Here is a 16,937-nt window from a genome sequence, read left to right on the forward strand (position 1 = left end):
TTCAATAGTTATTCATGGGAGTCATAACTCTGTAAAATGAATTAACTGGTAAGGTGTGTGTGTGTACGTATGCTGAGTGTCTGGGATGGCTTTTAGAATGTATTTATTTTAAATGGCAGCTTTCAGAATTCAATATAAACATATTCTGGTGCAAGTTAAAATTTCTCTGATGAAGAAATAAAAGCTGAGACAACACRTCGTTAGCCTTTTAAGTCTGAGAGGCTTTTCCTTGCACATCGTCATAATTTTGATAGTACTTTATACAGCTTTATATATTCTGACTTTAACAGAGCAACTTGGATGTTRTTTGGATTGCTAGCTATTTTGTCACAGATAAGATATTTTCCTTTGCCTGCGTGCCTGTTTAGTTCTGATCTCCTTGTCTTCTAGAAATGTTGTTTCATTTGATGGTGACAAGGGCTTTTGGAATGATTTAGAGAGATCTGAAATGCAATTGTGCTCTCCCACCAAGAAGTTCTACCACAGCTGCCTGTCCTTGGTGGCATCCCACCCCTAAGGCTGCTGTAGCGGCACTGCTATTTTGAAGAATACTAGTTTTTTGCTGTAGCTGGGTCTTCAGTTTTTGCCTCTTTCTTTGCACAGATCTTGCTCAAGGTGATTATGAACTGCTATGTTGCACTGTTTTTCTTTGGCCTGCTGAGCACTATCATCTGTGGCTCTCCACAATCGGGAGCCTACTGAGAAGTCCTTCAGTTTTATAACCGCATAAATACCCTACCTTGGGCTGTTGGTCAGATAATGCAAATCATTTTGCCTCCTGTTGAGAGTGTTGAGTTGAAATTACAATCTAATAGCCTGCTATGCAGCTGGGATGGAGGGGATGTGATAAGGAGGAACATGCTTTCCCCCTGCCCCTTTGTGTTGGCTCCGGCGTGGTTGTCACCTGGCAAAAATGATGGCGAATAGTTTTCTGCTAGGTTAGTGGGAATCACCTCAGGAAAAGGTCCTCTGAGCACCTCAGCAAGTGCAGTGGAGGTGGCAGAASCAGGCAGCTGTGGGGAGGAGGAAGATAGAGCAGAAGAGGAAGAAGAGCAGCAGCAACGCTTTGCTCTTCCTGTGGTGCCAGTCTGTCTTGTCAGCTCAGCCCTCCTCGGTAACTTTGTTCTTGAATTTATTCTAAATAAACCAGCGCCCCATCTGCTTTGATCACTGCTCTTCCCTAGTGAGGGAAAGACTCTGAAACCCTGTGCTTTTGTTTTCTGCTCTCTTTTGAATGTTGTTCCTTAGATTATTCCTTGCCCTGTGACAGTTTGTCCTGCAAATTGTCAAACAGAATGTGCATTGAAAAACAAGTTATTCTAAAATTTTAACTCCCTTTTTAAAGGGAGAATCATGTTTTTCTTTTACATGTATCTACTTTGCTGTGTAAATAAACAGCTGGGACTTCYTCATTACTTCTCTGTTTAGTGTCATTGTCTTCACACTTGCACATTGAAAATCCTTAAGTTTTATAATATAGACTGGGAAATATTACCGTTCCCTCGACTTTTAGGTCAGAGCCTGAAACCAGGCAGGCCTGCTAATCATGGTATCTCTGTGCAGTTGGACTTTTATGTTTGTSTTACACTAGCAAAATTGACCATTATTGATTTTTCTTGAAATCTAGTTCATCTCACCTCGTTGATAAATAAGAGAAGAACAAGAAAAAATGCCTCTGGCACAAATTCTGAGAACTTCATTTTTAAACCTCTAGACCCATGCAGTCCTGTTCTGTTACCTGAAAATTTGACTGTAAGTACTGAGCCACAGCTAGGCAAATGTTACTTCACAATTCGGGTTTCTTTTTAATCAGTTTTGTTTCATTCCAGTTAAATTAGAAATCTCATTCAARTTTACCCTTGATACAGTGCTACGTGTCATACCAGTTTGCAGATGAACTGCAAAATAAACTTTAAACACGAATCAGRTGAGAAATGGAAAAACAGGGGAGATAGCATTTGACTAAAGGCCACACTATTCTTATTAGGAAAATTAACTGGAATAATTCTAAGAAATACATGAGAAAATTATTATTTCTCCCATGAAGCTTACAGTCATAAGACCCTACTAAACATCAATTCAAACATTTATTTTCCTGTGCACATTAAAACCACAGTAACTCCATGTAGTCTAATACCTCAGGTACAGGGTAAGGAACACACATATTCAGATCCTCACCATACTGTGTGACCTTGCAGATCACTTAATCTCTGCATCTGTCTYCCACCTTCACAATTATTGGCAAGGTCTTGAGGGATTTAAAATTTGAGTAACATTTTTATTGTTTTGAAGTGTAAAGTAAAATTATATATATAAAGTGTGTGGGTGTGTGTATATATAATGTATATATATACACACACATGCACCAAGTGTATTTACATATAAAAGTGTTATTCTGCTTTATGTATTTGTACYTCCAGTTACTTTTTCTTATATTAAATTAGTATAGATGTTCATAAATAAACTAAAATGAAGTTCTCTCCCTGAAGATGTATTTTGAAAGTACTATCTCAGTAAAACTGCATTCAAATCCATTTTAAAGTGACTAGAGTCAACTCCTGAAGCTACTGCAAGACAGTGCTTATTCATTATTGCTTTCAGTGGGGCAGACATTGTCCCAAACATCTGCATGTTAAAGAATGCTTTAAAGGAAGTGCCCTGCTTTAGGGTAACATAAGTGTATTTAGAGTAACACTTAAATGTTCTATTTTTCCTGATTCCCCAGCAGAGAGTCTTGTTTTGTTTTCCTTTCCAGTGGTAGTAGTCTGTGTAAACTAGAATTTTACACAGCAAAATGAACRGTCAGAAAATAGCGCCATATACTTTCTGCTGTGTGTTTCCATCAGTTCTTACCTGACTCCACTCTRCTTTCTGCTTTTACTGAAGGCGGTTAGTGTGAACTCTGAGAAAGCAAGTGTTCAGCGAATGGATGGCTACCAATACGGGTCTCAATTTTTGCATCCTTGATTATTTTAATTTCAGAGAAAGATGTCGGCTTCACCTGCGGGATTGTGTTTGAAGCTTTCTGTATATGTTGCTCTTTAAGGTTGACGTTGCATCATTTCCTCTGAAATTGTAGTGTATGTAGGTTCACTAATTCAGCGAGAGTGCAAAGAGCGTTCGACACACTCAGTAAACAGGGAAGAATGCRTCTGTTACGTTTTTATTCAGTGTTAGAGCATAATTCAATTAAAATAGCTTTTTAAAATAGATGAGACTTAGAAGTGATCCTGCATTTCCTAACCCTTATTGAATTTCTCTATTTCATTCACAGAAGGTTCACAGTAARGAACTTTATTTCAAATTATTTTTTAGTTGCATCTTTTTGAGTACTGTATTTTTTCCGTTCGCTTTTTAACTGTCCCACTACAAGAAATTTAACWCCTTTAGCTATTTGAGGCTTGTCTTTCTCTCATTCTTTGGTGTTACGTGCTGTCTTTGGTTCAAGCCTTCAGATTGATTTGCTTCTCTATCGGGTTTTTACATGCTGTTTCAAAGCACTCTGCCTGCTTGGCGATGCAGCTGTATGCTAATTGCCCAGTTTCTGCAAAACACTGACAGGTCACTAGCCAAAATATTCAGTCTGCTTGCCACGAAGGAAGGAAATGTCTACCCTGGTCTGGGTGAGGAAGGTAGGGTTTTGGCCTACTGATGTGTTTCTTCTCAGCTGGAAGAGAAAGACTCCTTGCTCCTCTTCCTGAGACTGAGCTCTTACGCTATTAAAAATGCAGCTGTGCCACACCATTATTTCTAATTTTTAGCATAAAAGGCAAATTAAAAGTGAATTTGTTAGAGTTGCTTGTTACTCTCTCTTCTGGAAGGAAGTGTTAGCACTGACTTTTAAAGGCTCTTTGGATCCTACGTAGGGTTTTACAGGGGAACAAACGATTACATTTTGGTGTCCACGCAGATTCCAGACCCTGATACTTTCCTCTTCTGCTTCTCTCTCCTGTCCTCTGGGTGGGCTTTTTTAYGGACTCTTCTAATTGCTTGGGGACATGTCTGTTAGGATTTTAGGTTCCTAACTAAAAAAGCAAACCAACAGAAACTTCTTGAAGTGGAGACTGGTGGAGATGTACATCTTCAGTAATTCTTTTTTCTGTTACACAGTGGAATACGCAACTGAGTGCAGAAATCRTGGAAGCGTTCTGGCTTGCCAGGTGAAAAATGGATTTTTCTCATTAGGTAGTAGCACAGGCGTAACGTCCACTCAGAGATTTGCTTCTCCACGGGATAGTGTTTTTCATGGTCCAAATACAATTAGGAACAAGAAAACCTTCTCTTATCATTTCTGGATTTCCCTCCCAGTAATAAGAAAGAAGGATAGTAATCTCTTTTCCTTGTTTGCTGCTTCTTACTCAGGTTTCTGTTTTTAACGTAGTAGGAAGAACGCTCTGCTCTTCTGAGTTAACCTTCTCTGAGGTTAACTTCGTAGGTGTGCTCGCTGTAATTTTGTATGAAAAGCCTTGAACCATTCAGTCCTTAAAAAAGGAATTTGTTTTCTGTTTGTGTGCCTCTCTGTACATTTTAGTGATCATTAGACAGTCCAGGATATGTGAATTAGTTGTTGACTTTTCTGCTTTGTTTGCTTCCCTGTTTGTTTCTCATTCTGCTGTTCCCTTGGACCGTCCCAGCCTTTTCTACTTAAATGTTTTTCTGCTGGGTTTTATTCAACAGAAACTGCTTCGTTTCCCAATAGGACCCTAAATGAAAACAAATGCTTATGGCATTTCCTGAACCTTAGGTGAGCTCCTATCTTTAATTGGGAAGGTTTGGGGAGTGAAGGAAGAAGTCCACTGGTCTGATTTGCCTCATGTTACTGGCAACAAAGCATCCGGGAACTATTTGTGCTTAGTGCATTCAGCCCTCTGTGCTCTATAGACAAGTGAGACTTTCTGAGCGTTTGAATACAGTTTATTCTATCAATTAAAAAAAGAACAAAACAAAACCTGTCTCGCACATTGTTTAAATACCTATTAAGCCCGTGAACAGCATACTAATTTAGGTGGCTCCATATAATGAGCTCTAAATTTCTGAGTCATGTCGGCTATAGAACCCTTTAACAAGGACATGGAAAACCCCACAAAAAAACTTAATGTCAGTCTCAGTTCCTTAATTATTTTAATGAGTGTAGAAAATGAAAAGCTCCAAAGCGTTGTGTCGCAGTGGTTATTTTCCCGATTGAATATCAGAGGGAGGATTTATGAATATTTCAACTGTATTGCCGGGGCGGCTATAACGTGGAGCAAGGAGGCCTGAGCGCTGGTGGTATTCAGCCACGGCAGCACACCTCATCAGCTGGCGGTCCCTTGGGGCTTCTTCAACGGGACGAGATGGTATTTCGGGGGCTGTTCCCCCCCACGCCAACACCTTTTGGCARTTGCTACTACCAGCATATATAAATCAGTAACCTCGTGCTGGTGTCGCAAAGGGGATGTCACAGCGCGCAGCTGCACTCTCCCAGCTCGATAGATGGACAAACTTAAATATTTGAGGTGTGTGCGTGCACGTCAGTGCAATGCTTGCCTCCAGATGGGTGTCACGTTGAGTTCGTGWGGATTTTAATTAGCCGATGCGGTGATGCTAGGCACTACCTCCATTTCAAAACATATACGTTTCTTTGACTGTCATTTATTCTTCCTCTAATACACCCACAAATTACTTGATTCTGTTATATAGTCCCTGTAGGAGATGCTGCTGCACGCGCGGTGAGAGTTTGTACGCTGTAACTGCAACACAGAAAGTACTCTGCTCATTCCTCCGGAAAATGCATTTATATCAGGCGACGTGGCACTTCCTCGTCTCTGCTCGGGGACTGTCCCTCTCTTCCACGGGGTGCGTTATCAAGTTGGGTATTTTCAAGATAGATTTCTTCATTACCTAATGATGCATGAAACACAGCTTAATGCATTTATCAGTGCTTTAAATTTTCTGGCCTCACGCAATGAACTTCCCACAGTGTGAGTCTCATTTTTTCACAGCCTATGTTATTTGTGTTCTTTGTAAATGTGCTCATTATACTAAAGAGGGAAAAATAAAAAACAGAGAACCTTGAAAAATGCCAGCCAGTGAGAGATAAGACAGTTGTTTTCTGGTGAACAGGGAATATACTAAAACTGRTGGTGCTAGAGTCGTCCTGTGGTATCGATGAAAACAAGCTGCTTACTGACTTCTGTATAAGCCAATGCATAGCTGAGCCTTCCTGCTCCATATGTTCGGCAATATTTTTGGAGTTGTCGTAGTGAAAGTTGCAGTTTATGAAGGCTTCTTTTTTTTCTTCCTAAAGGATTTTATTTTTTCTTACAGATTTATACTTCTTAAAGGAAATGGAATAGCTGTACTTTTTTAGGAGATGGTATTAAAAGGTGTAGCTATTTCTGTTGGATAGCTGTTATTTTAACTATCTAAAGTCATATTTGGTACTCATTGCAGTCTGCACTGCTTTGGAGTAGAAACTTCCTGTATTGCAGAATTCCTTGCTTGTCTGGAAAGAATTGCAGCAGCAAGAGGTCCTTCTTTCTCCCTCAGCCCACCACCCAGTAGAGAAACAGATCCYGTTCCTTTGCTTCTCAAGCAGATTCACTTCAGTATCTTAATTCTTGCAGCAACAAATCATGCCTATCTCACTGACAAGTTGCTCTTAGCACTGTGAAACTTAGTTTGCCTTATTTTTTTCCTGTAGGTGTTGTTGTTGTTATGAGAAGCAGAATAATTCCATTTCCTTATTTATATTCATGGAATCAGTAAGGTTGGAAGGGACCTCTGGAGATCATCTAGTCCAACCTTCCTGCTCAGCAGGGTCACCTATACCATGTTAGACAGGGTTGCATCCAGGCGGGCCTTGAAGATCTCCAGAGACGGAGACTCCACAGTCCCTCTGGGCAACCTGGTCCAGTGCTYCATCACTCTCACAGGGAAGAAATTCCCCCTCACAGTCAGGCGGAACTTCCTGTGCTTCAATTTCTGCCTGTTGCCTCTTGTCCTGTCACATGGCACTACTGAAAAGAGTTTGTCCCCACCCCCTTGACACCCTCCCTTCAGGTACTTACCCCCTCAGTCTTCTCCTCCCCAGRCTGAAGAGGCCCAGCTCTCGCAGCTGTTCCTCRYAGGGCAGGTGCTCCAGCCCTCTGATCATCTTTGTAGCCCTACACTGGACTCTCTCCAGTAGCCCCATGTCTCTCTTGTACTGGGGAGCCCAGAACTGGACACAGCACTCGAGRTGAGGCCTCMCCARGGCTGAGKAGAGGGGCAGGATCACCTCCCTTGACCTGCTGGCAACAGTCTTCCTAACGCACCCCAGGACACCGTTGGCCTTCTTGGCCACAAGGGCACCTTGCTGGCTCATGGTCAACCTGTCATCCACCAGCACTCCCASGTCCTTCTCTGCAGAGCTGCTCTCCAGAAGGTCAGCCCCCAGCTTKTACTGGTGCCTRGGGTTATTTCTCCMWAGGTGCAGGACCCTGCGCTTGCCCTTGTTGAACCTSSTGAGGTTCCTCTCCGCCCARCTCTCCAGCCTGTCCAGRTCTCTCTGAATGGCAGCWCAGCCCTCTGGTGTATCAGCCGCTCCTYCYAGCTTGGTATCATCAGCAAACTTGCAGAGGAGGCACTCTGTCCCCTCATCCAGGTCATTGATGAAAAAATTGAACAGGATGGGACCAGGACCGAGCCCAGCCTGATAACTATTTGCRGACTAATTTTTTTTTTCACCCTCTGAGGGTCACCTTAGAGATTCTACAAATTAAGCTGCCTTAGTTTGTCTGTGTGTTTCCTGTCTAGAAGTGTTACAAGTTGGGGAAGAGGAGAGAAGTACTTTGGTTTATAGTGGTCATAAGAATCATTTAGGTACTGATGTACCCTAGCTTTTGACATGTCTCATTTTCCATGGCAGCTGTCTAGGTCAGAGAGATTGATGTTTTGGGCTGCAGCTGATCCAAAGAGAGTGCCTGTTGCATGATTTGTGGTCACCAAATGGAATGAAGGATATGGAACCATTGTCAGGAAATCCTCGTAGAGAGCTTCCTACTACCAGCTCGGGAGGAGAGCTGGAGTAACATCCACCCATTTTTTTTTTTCGCTTTGTAAGAGTTAAGCAAGTGGGAGATGCAATCCCGCAGCAGATCAACAGTGCTTGCTTTTATACTTGCCAAAAGTTGGATAAYTTTCTATGGTTTTATGGTTGTGAAAATCCATAGGTTTGTTCCCTGTGACCTGGAGAAGCTCGTGGCCACTACAGTGTTTTTGTCACAGGTGTCTTTATCTGCTTCTGTTGGCTTCTTGTGAAGATATAACCCACTCTCCTGTTTTCATCAGTCTTTGGCTTTTGAAACCTGCTTTCTTCAGGGGAATACTTGGATGTATGTGATTGCTCTGTCCTTCCAAAGGAACTGGTCAGTAAAACTGACTGCTCTCTAATACGACACTCCTGATGCTGGGCAGATCTGTGAGCAATAATAGTTGGTTTTTGTCACAGTTGCAGTTCAGGGTAACACCCCATCAATTTCATTCAGATGTAGAAAACCCTTTGTAAAGGACTAGAGCTGGAGACATGCTTAAAATCTTATTTCCTCCAGAATCATATTTTGCAAGTATTATGGTATCTGGTTTACCATTTAGTAAGGTATGTTTTTTACTAAGTCAAGATGAATGTTGAGTTTTGGGTTTTGTTTGTTTGTTTTTGTTTTTAAATATCTTTTTTTTAACCCCTGAGGGAAGAGGAGAGRTCAGTAAAATGCAGTTAATTATGACAGCTTTATTACCACATTAAATTATGAAAATACTTTCTGCAAAGTTTATTATAGTAATGTAAAAATCGGCTATTTATATTTCTGATCTTCATCACCAGTCCTTGGTTCTTTATTGCAAGAACTTATATACATAAATCTCTGTGTGTGTATGCATATATATGCACATGCTTTTGTATGTGCATACATTGAAGTAAAACTCAACTATATAGTTTAGTTTTATTCAATTTAGGCTTTGTGAAACAGTGCATTCATGTTGTCCTAGCTAGGATCACACAATGGCTATGAAGAGTGATATTCTTAGCAGCCCAGTTATTTCTAGTCTAGGACAGTTGGAGTTCATACCTTTTCGAAAGTACAGAATTTGAGTATTTAGAGGTGAAATTGTGGCTTAAGTTTCTGTCTAGCACAAAGGATCTAGCACAAAGCCTGTGCTCCATCYTAAGTAGAAAACCATTACAGAAGACAGTAAGTTGTAGAGTAGATAAGCTGGAATCTGAAACAGTTTTTAAAGTAATTTTAAATTTGCTAATCCAGAATCATTCATGTCTTAGTAGTGGTGCTTTGCAGRGGTCTTTTTCTAGATCAGTCTTGTTAATTCCACCTAAGATGTAGCTTTTAAATTAATGAAGTTCAATCAGTGCAAAAGGCTGTATGGACAGTCTATCCTTTTGATTTATCTGTCAATGAGACACTGGTTTAACCTACTCTTAACCCATAATGGTCCACATGGATTTGCACTGATTTAACAAAACTTACTTAATTACATTGGGGCAATCATGTGTTGCAGCAAGGCCTCAGGAGAAGCATCTCCTGTTTTGCCTTTTGGCATTTTCTTCCCTTGGTGATGGTATGATAAAAGATATATATATTTGTTGACTTTGTTGACTTAATTCTCACCTCCAAGCTATTAAGATTTCTTTAGTGCTAACAGCAATCACTTACACAATCTATTGTGGTTGCATTTGTAGTTTGTTTGTTTTTTGAAGAGCATCTCTATTTACTAGACCTATAATTAATATAATTTAAAATAGAGAACATGCTCAGGGGATTTATGAAATACTCTAGTATTTGTTTACCTGTAGCTTATATTCTTTCCAGCAGTTGGCTGATTATGAAAAAGGTTTCCAGATTTCCACAGTTTTCAGATGAGACATGTCATTAGCCATGTTGGAGTTCTCCCTTCCATATTCAGTCTTCTGTTTCTTGTAGTACTTCCATGGTTTTTTAGGCAACTTCTGCTTTCCTGAGCATGCTTATGGCTTTTTGTGCTTTCTAGCAATGTTTTACTTTCTTTTATTGCCCCAAGCTTCATTGCTTGCTTTCTCTTACTGCCCAACTGGTCCTTCCGATTTTGTTTCTGTCATTCTTCAACGTTTTTTTATATGGCATTTTCACGAACTGCCTTTCAAATGCATGGATTTTTAGCTCTAAATGAATTGATGCTGAGGTTTTGTCAGAGTTTATATGGCAGTTCCATACACACACACACATCTTTCATAGGATTTTAAAACTACTGTCTCCTTTCTTCTGGTCARCGTCTAATTTCAGACTGAAAAAGAGACTGTAAAGTTAAGTGATTTGCCCAATGACTTGCAGTAACTCACTGGCAGAACATTAAAACCGTATTCTTCTTGGCTCATTGCTATGCCTTGCTGTTCAAAAGAACATATGTATTGAGGAGGAGAGACTGCACGAAGAAACACCAAAGGATTTTGGACCTTGAAGAATTGACATGGCTGCGCTTGGGAAAGTGAGATTTCCATGTGAGGGACCTTCTGCGCCCTACCAGCAAAAGCAACATGTAAAGCTGCTGAGTAGATTTTACTGACTGGCTATTGCAGATGCAGTTTTAACTCTGGTGGGATTTGAGAGATGACCATGGCCACCTGGCCAGCTGGAGTGATGGACACAAACATCTCTCTTGCAAAGAAATTCTTTGAAGAAGGCAGATCTGGGAAGGAAGCTTAAGCTTACATATATAATCTGCTACTGAGGAAGAGGTTACCAATAAAATAAAAAGTACSAGGATACAAGCAGGAGCAAGATGTAAACAGGGGCTAGCTGTACATGTAACAGTTCATATTTGAGACTAGGTGTAGCAGTTCATATTTGGGAGTAGGTGTTAGAGGTGTAGAGCAGGCTGAAGTATATATATACACARCTGGAAGTATTTATCTGCCAGATCAAGTTAGTAGTGCAGCACGCTGAGGGAAAGGCATCTCGCTCCCCRTCACAAAACAGCTCTGGCATTGTTTACTGGTAGCCTAAAATGGCAGAAGATGGACCACTCTAAGTAGGAAATTAATGAAATAGTTTGGGCGTACTTAGACAAACAGAGCTGCATACTGAAGGTGACCTTACGGTCGTAAGTATGTGTTCCTGGAAATCACTAGTGGCCTGTTCCTGGAGCCTCTCCTAACTTTGCATCAGTCATTTTCTTCTTGCTATCATATATCCATTCCGACTGAAGGTGGGAAGGGACGCGCTGGCTGGACATAGATGATTAATAGCAGGCCAGGTCAATATAACGGCACTTCGGGGACTTTTCCAAATAAGCCTGATGCATGCTAGTATTCCAGTCTCTTCCAAACGAGAAGTTTTGCCTGGTGGGYGTGCAGATGAGCAAGTATCAAGCTTTTATGCCTCTCAGCTGCGTTTGGCACCATCAGTGTAGACAGCGTCTGAGATACCTTTCTCTCTTTCTGTTTTCACATGTATAAGCTATGGTTTTGATTCTGACAGTACAGTGAAGAATAGTGGGGGATCTTGTTTGGGGGGGGGGGACAGAAACACCTTGTCAGAATCAGACCTTTTCATTACTTAAAAAGAAGAGAAGTTGACTATCCTGTGAAAATAAAGATTTTTGTTTCTTGCTGCAAAATCTGCATGGAGAACAGGCTCCTGTTACAAGAGGTTGACAGCAAAGGGGACAACACTGGCATTACTGCCAGGCACCAGTTTTCTGTTCAGATTTTACAGTTCAGTAAGTAATATATTTCTTACTCAGTTTAAGGTGATTTTAATGCAAGTTACTACTAGAAAAGGCAGTCCTGTGCTTCCCTCCCCATCATGAGTTCTTGCCACCTCTTCTGTGCAAACGCCAGCTCTTTTGTGCTTATGAAACCCAACCCAGTAAAGACAAGGACCAACTTATAAAGCAATTAATTTGCAGTTAGATCCTCTTCGTTGGCCAGCTGATTATGGGCTCTCATGAGCTCTAGTGCTGCTATAAGCAGGAACATGAGATTGGAAATGAAGGGAAAAGCAAATGCMGTACCCTCCTCCAGCAGCAGTCCTCACCAAAATTGGTTTAAACCAAAACAAAATCCCTCCTTTAGGGCAGGAATAAGCAACTGWGGCAGTGCAGTAGTTTGCTGGGTGCTGTTCCCATCCATATCTTCACCGGTGCCAGCTGAAGTGCTCAGTGGCCACRTCGCTGAACTATTCAGCACAGTAGCTTGGCACAGTGCTGGCCACCACTCTCTTTCCAGCTGTGTCAGCTCCCTGTGAGGTTTGCAGGTTGCATCTGCTGACCATGCATGTATAGTGACACAAGAGCGGGTAGGAGGGAAGTAGGTGGCAGGAGTCAGGATTGGATGCAGGACTAGGAAGAACATGTCTATCCCCTTTCATCACCAGCAAGCTATTCATTTGTATTACTTGTACCATCAAATTTCAGTCATCCCACTGCTCAAATAGTGCTGAAGCCTAAGAATAAAAGAAAGAAGGATGCTAATGAACGTGAAGCATCAGTAAATGTAAATCTCCTCATGGAGATTTTTTTTCACCTCCCTGACAAATCTGTGTGCATGTGCAGTTCGGTTTTATTTTTATTGTAAATGCTTCATCTCAAAATTTGTTTTATATGCACCTTATTGTCTTTTTACTAGAGTTTCCCTGAGAGAGCACATGTTGCGAGAAGCAAAAGAGTATTGAATGCTTTTGCAGGTAAAGAATGAAAGTCTGCAGGAAAACTGTAGACTGTGGTGGCATAGGAATTGTTACCATAGTTTCCATCCGTATCATTAGTTCCCACCTACTCTATCCAGCATTCAGAAGGAAGAGAAAGACAGCATGCTCTGGTAGTCTAGCCAACCCCCTTCTGCAGGATTTAGTGTGCCTCAAAGAAGAGGTACAGGCTGTATGGCCCCTTTCCTTTTCAGGATAGTTTGACTGGTAGCAGGATGTGGCATGGCTTGAAAGAAGACCTGAACAGAGCTGCTTTGACAATTGACTGCATCTGCCCAGTTGACTTACAGGAATGGGCTGCGTGATTCCAGGGGAGGAAGCTTGGGGAAAGTCAGTTTGCTTCCAAGAAAAAATTAATGAAAAAAAATTACCGTGATGTAAGTAAAGAGAAGTGACCAACAAGTGCAGATGGTACCTGCTAAAGTTTCTCTTCTAGCTTCCAAGAGATAAGGATGGTAGAAGCTTAACCTCACAGCAAACTGGTTTTGTAACTCATTTGTGTGTTTCTATTTAGTGATCTTTGCTGGCAAGTTTGTGAATGCGACTGACGGGTGTTTTATGCAAAAGTGACCACTTTGCTGCTTATCAAAGTCTGTGCAGCAGATATATGATATCTTGTGTCTGTTCTTTAGCCTTCTCTTACTGTGTGCCTAAACGTTGTAGTTTTAAAGAGAAATGTTGAGTCCTTAGCAATAGCCAGATGACAGCAGAGCTTTTCAAAAGGCAGGCCGCATGGGGAGTGTAGATATCTGGTTTCAGGTATGGTTAGATTGCAACCAGCAGTCTCTGCAAGAGGTTAAAATGCCCCCAACCTRCTGACTTTTACCACTTCCTGCCAGCAGATGGAATATTTTGTTCAAATAGTAGGGATTAATGGAGGACGTAATTGAACAGGAGGTTTTTCAGCCGTTCAGATGATGGCTAAAATGATGCATACACTGTTACTTCTGACATCTTTGCCAGAAGACGTCTGTGGCTTTCTGGCTAGTATAAGTTGCTTTTGGGGCAAAAGGTGAAAGACTGCAATAGCTTAGGTATGCATGTTTTCCTGGGGTTGGAAAACAAGAATGAAATTATCTGTAAAATAACCTTTTTATTAAAGGCACAAGGAAAAGACTGCTGAAAGTAAAAGAGTTTTCCTTCAATCATGTGGCTTTGATCTGGTACCGTCTTGATCTTTTTTTAGCAGTTGCTCCAAATTACAAGGGAGGGAGCTACTGATACGTTGGCTATTATTTGGCACATCATTCACCATTCGATCTGAATATACAACCATTTTGAAGAATATGGAATACAGGATGGCATTGAATTTATGAGGAATTGACRTTTCAGGTAGAGAGACCAAGAATGTTGCGTGAGTAAGGATATAACAAGAAACACCATCATTTGAACTATTCCGATTTTGTTTAATGTCTTCTGGTTAAAAACTGGGAGGCAAACAGATTTTGCAATGTCCTTCAGATGTCTGAGAATACTGAAGATGAGGATAGACAAATACTGAAGTTGAAAGGTGTACTGTGCTGAAATTAGCTTTGACTTCTATTTAATTAAATGGAGGGAAAACTCTGAAGTTTTGTGAAAAGTGGCGTGTTTTAGCTGTCTGAAGAATCTTTTGCRTAGGGTGAGAAATCTTTTTGTAGGGCCAAAAAAGCTTTTTGAAAAAAAAAAATCTGTGGTGGGTTACATATAACAGGCATGTTAGTGTTATCCAAGAGCCACGCAGTCAGAATAATGTTGCTGCAGAGCAGATGAAGTGAAATTGCAGACCATTTCACACCTCTAGGCTTCCCCACGCTTGCTGTATGGAATATCAGAAAAATAYGAGAATTCCTTTGCTCTTCCACCTGCAATGAGTCCAGAGAGCAGGACATTGCCAATTCTTTGCCAGTAGGTGGAGACCTTGCAAGTGAACTGGAAATTAAATCTTTCTTCCAGTGTGGAAGATATTTTTTACTTTGTAGTTTTCTGTTGTTTATTTCCAACACATGGACAATGTTTAATGTGAAAAATCAATTTATTTTTGTGGGTTTTCTGCTTGAAGAAAAGTTTGCCAAGATGTAACAATCATTCAGACATCTGCTAATGATTTTTAAAAAGCAAAACAAAAAAGAGCGAGTTTATTTTTCCTGCCACTGTGGTTTTGGACTTTAATTTTCTGGCATATGGTGATGCTCATCTCTTTCCCTGTGTCATTATGGCATAAAATGGTAGACCTGGCCCAAAAGCATTTCTTGGTGATGTGCTGCCTGCCAGACTCGCTGGTATCAAGGAGGTGGGTTTGGCTTAAGCTGCAAAGAAGTCTGGATCACACTGTCAGAGAAGACAGGGAGTCTCCCTTTGTGGAGYGCATGGACCAGAGACTCAAGTCTCTGTGTTTGACAGGCGCTCGGGAGGGCTGGTCAAGCGGTTTGTGGAGCTGCCTTCTGAAGAGCAGCATGTACCAGATTCAAATGAAAACTGCCCCGGAAGGAGAAGGGCTTTTGAGCACAGCACCAGAGCAGAAAAGCTGTGCATCAGCTGGAGGATGGGCAGGAGTCAGAAGCTGTTGGAGCTAATGCTACTGCTGCAGTGAATGGTCGTCAAGGTCTAGACTAATGTGGTGGCTCACACCAGCTTAGTCCCGTAGACTTAGCTTGCATGTCTTTTCTAGTATCGTAAACAGCATAAGGAGGGTAAACTCTGCAACGTGCATAGACAGAAGGGTAGCCAGAAAAAGGATTTAGCCAGGACACAGCCCTCTCCAAATCAGGCTGCAGCAATATATTCCTGTTTCCTGTCCCTTCTCAGTGGGGATGCTTTGGCATTACTATACCCATTTGTATTGAAGCTTGTGTGGGCATACCTGAGCTGGCCCAACTGACTGGTAATCCAAGTGGCAAGGGTGTCTCCTTTGGGAGGACCATTGCAGGACCCACAGTGAAGTTCACGTTATTGTTTTTAGGCTCCCATGTGAACTAATGAATTTGCAGGCTTAGCTGGGGTGGGTTTATGCAACCTGCAATGTGGCTACAGTATAAACACAGCTGGATTACAACCCATAGCAGAGTCAAAGGTTAAAATACTTGTGCTTACCATTTTAGACTTAGAGATGAATCTGCTCCTAAGTGGGAGTTCTCAAGAACCATTGCAGGACACAGGAAGGTTGGCACCACCTGCCTCCAGTATTTAGAAGGATCTCTTCTGCCATCTATTGCCATTTTCAGCTTACCATATGTCGGTATGGAGGAGAAAAAATAGCTATCCAGTCTCAGGCAGGAGACCCTGGAGAGAATGAATTTAAAGACCCATTGCCTTGCTGAAATAGATTATCTAGATCGTAGAGGTCTATGCCTTCGGGTCCTGATTTATGAACAGTCTGCAGGACATTTGGTACAGGGATATTCTGAACAGTCCATACTGATCTGATAATGAAGATATATAACTGTAGGAGAACAATCTCTTGGTAGCTTTTAATTCAGCTGCCTTATCCTCATTTGAAGTTTCCCAGTCTTCTTGTGGTCGATACTCCTGCTTAAAGTACTGCCTGGTGATTGTCTCTGCTCTGTTCCATGATCTTAGTATAGAGTACACCATCTACCCTCATCTTCTGGCAGAATCAGAGAAAGAAACAACCGTTTTATTTCCTTTTCTTTCCCCTCTGCTTGCTCTTCAAATTCCTCTTTGTGACATTTTTAATTTTGTTTTTACTGCCAAGCATTTCTATGGCCAGCCACCACGTAGCAGGAGTGATAGAAGTAGCGTGTTGGTGTGGGTGAGGAAATAGGTTGCTTTATCAGGTAAGCCAGGCCTGGCAGCTGCAGAGCCCATATCCAAATTTTGGTTGTGCTCATCAGCTACTTCCCCCTGGGCAGCAGCTGATAAACCCTCCCAGCCACCCACACATGGGATGGGTCAGACTAGGCAAGTCTGGACTGGGCAGCTCTTGCTGCTTGCCGTAGGTCAATGCAGAGTCGTAGGCCGTGACTAGAGCATGTCAACACTAATGTTTGAAAATGGAACTGTTTTGATGAGTGTTTGAGGGTAATTAATGTATTTAAATCTGAATTAAACCTCCTCCAACTGCTGGAAGGTGGACTGCAAGCAGACTTGAAGGCAGAGGCATGGTTTAATAACTGCAGTGTGTTGAGTTTTGCCTTGGACCTTATTTCAATGCTGTTTTGTTTTGAGTATTGCAAGAGAGCTTGCAACCCTGGGTACAGTGCTACAGTAATACAAAGAGCGTAT

At 41.6% G+C, this 16,937-nt stretch overlaps 2 protein-coding genes across 3 annotated transcripts in view; one reads left to right on the forward strand and one right to left on the reverse strand.

Annotated features, from left to right (window-relative positions):
* JARID2 (jumonji and AT-rich interaction domain containing 2) overlaps window positions 1-16,937 on the forward strand; it is a 227,874-nt gene that overhangs the window by 136,369 nt on the left and 74,568 nt on the right. The gene's annotated exons all lie outside the window — the stretch shown is intronic.
* Window positions 7,046-10,384, reverse strand: LOC146593030 (uncharacterized). Its single transcript, XM_085310108.1, has 2 exons — window positions 10,349-10,384; window positions 7,046-7,690 (listed from the first exon to the last, which is right to left on the reverse strand). The coding sequence occupies exons 1-2, from the start codon at window positions 10,382-10,384 to the stop codon at window positions 7,046-7,048; spliced, it is 681 nt and encodes a 226-aa protein (XP_085166234.1).

Source organism: Rhea americana, unplaced genomic scaffold (genome assembly GCF_003343005.1).
Source record: "Rhea americana isolate MKP2758 unplaced genomic scaffold, rheAme1 scaffold_31, whole genome shotgun sequence".
Taxonomy (NCBI): domain Eukaryota; kingdom Metazoa; phylum Chordata; class Aves; order Rheiformes; family Rheidae; genus Rhea; species Rhea americana.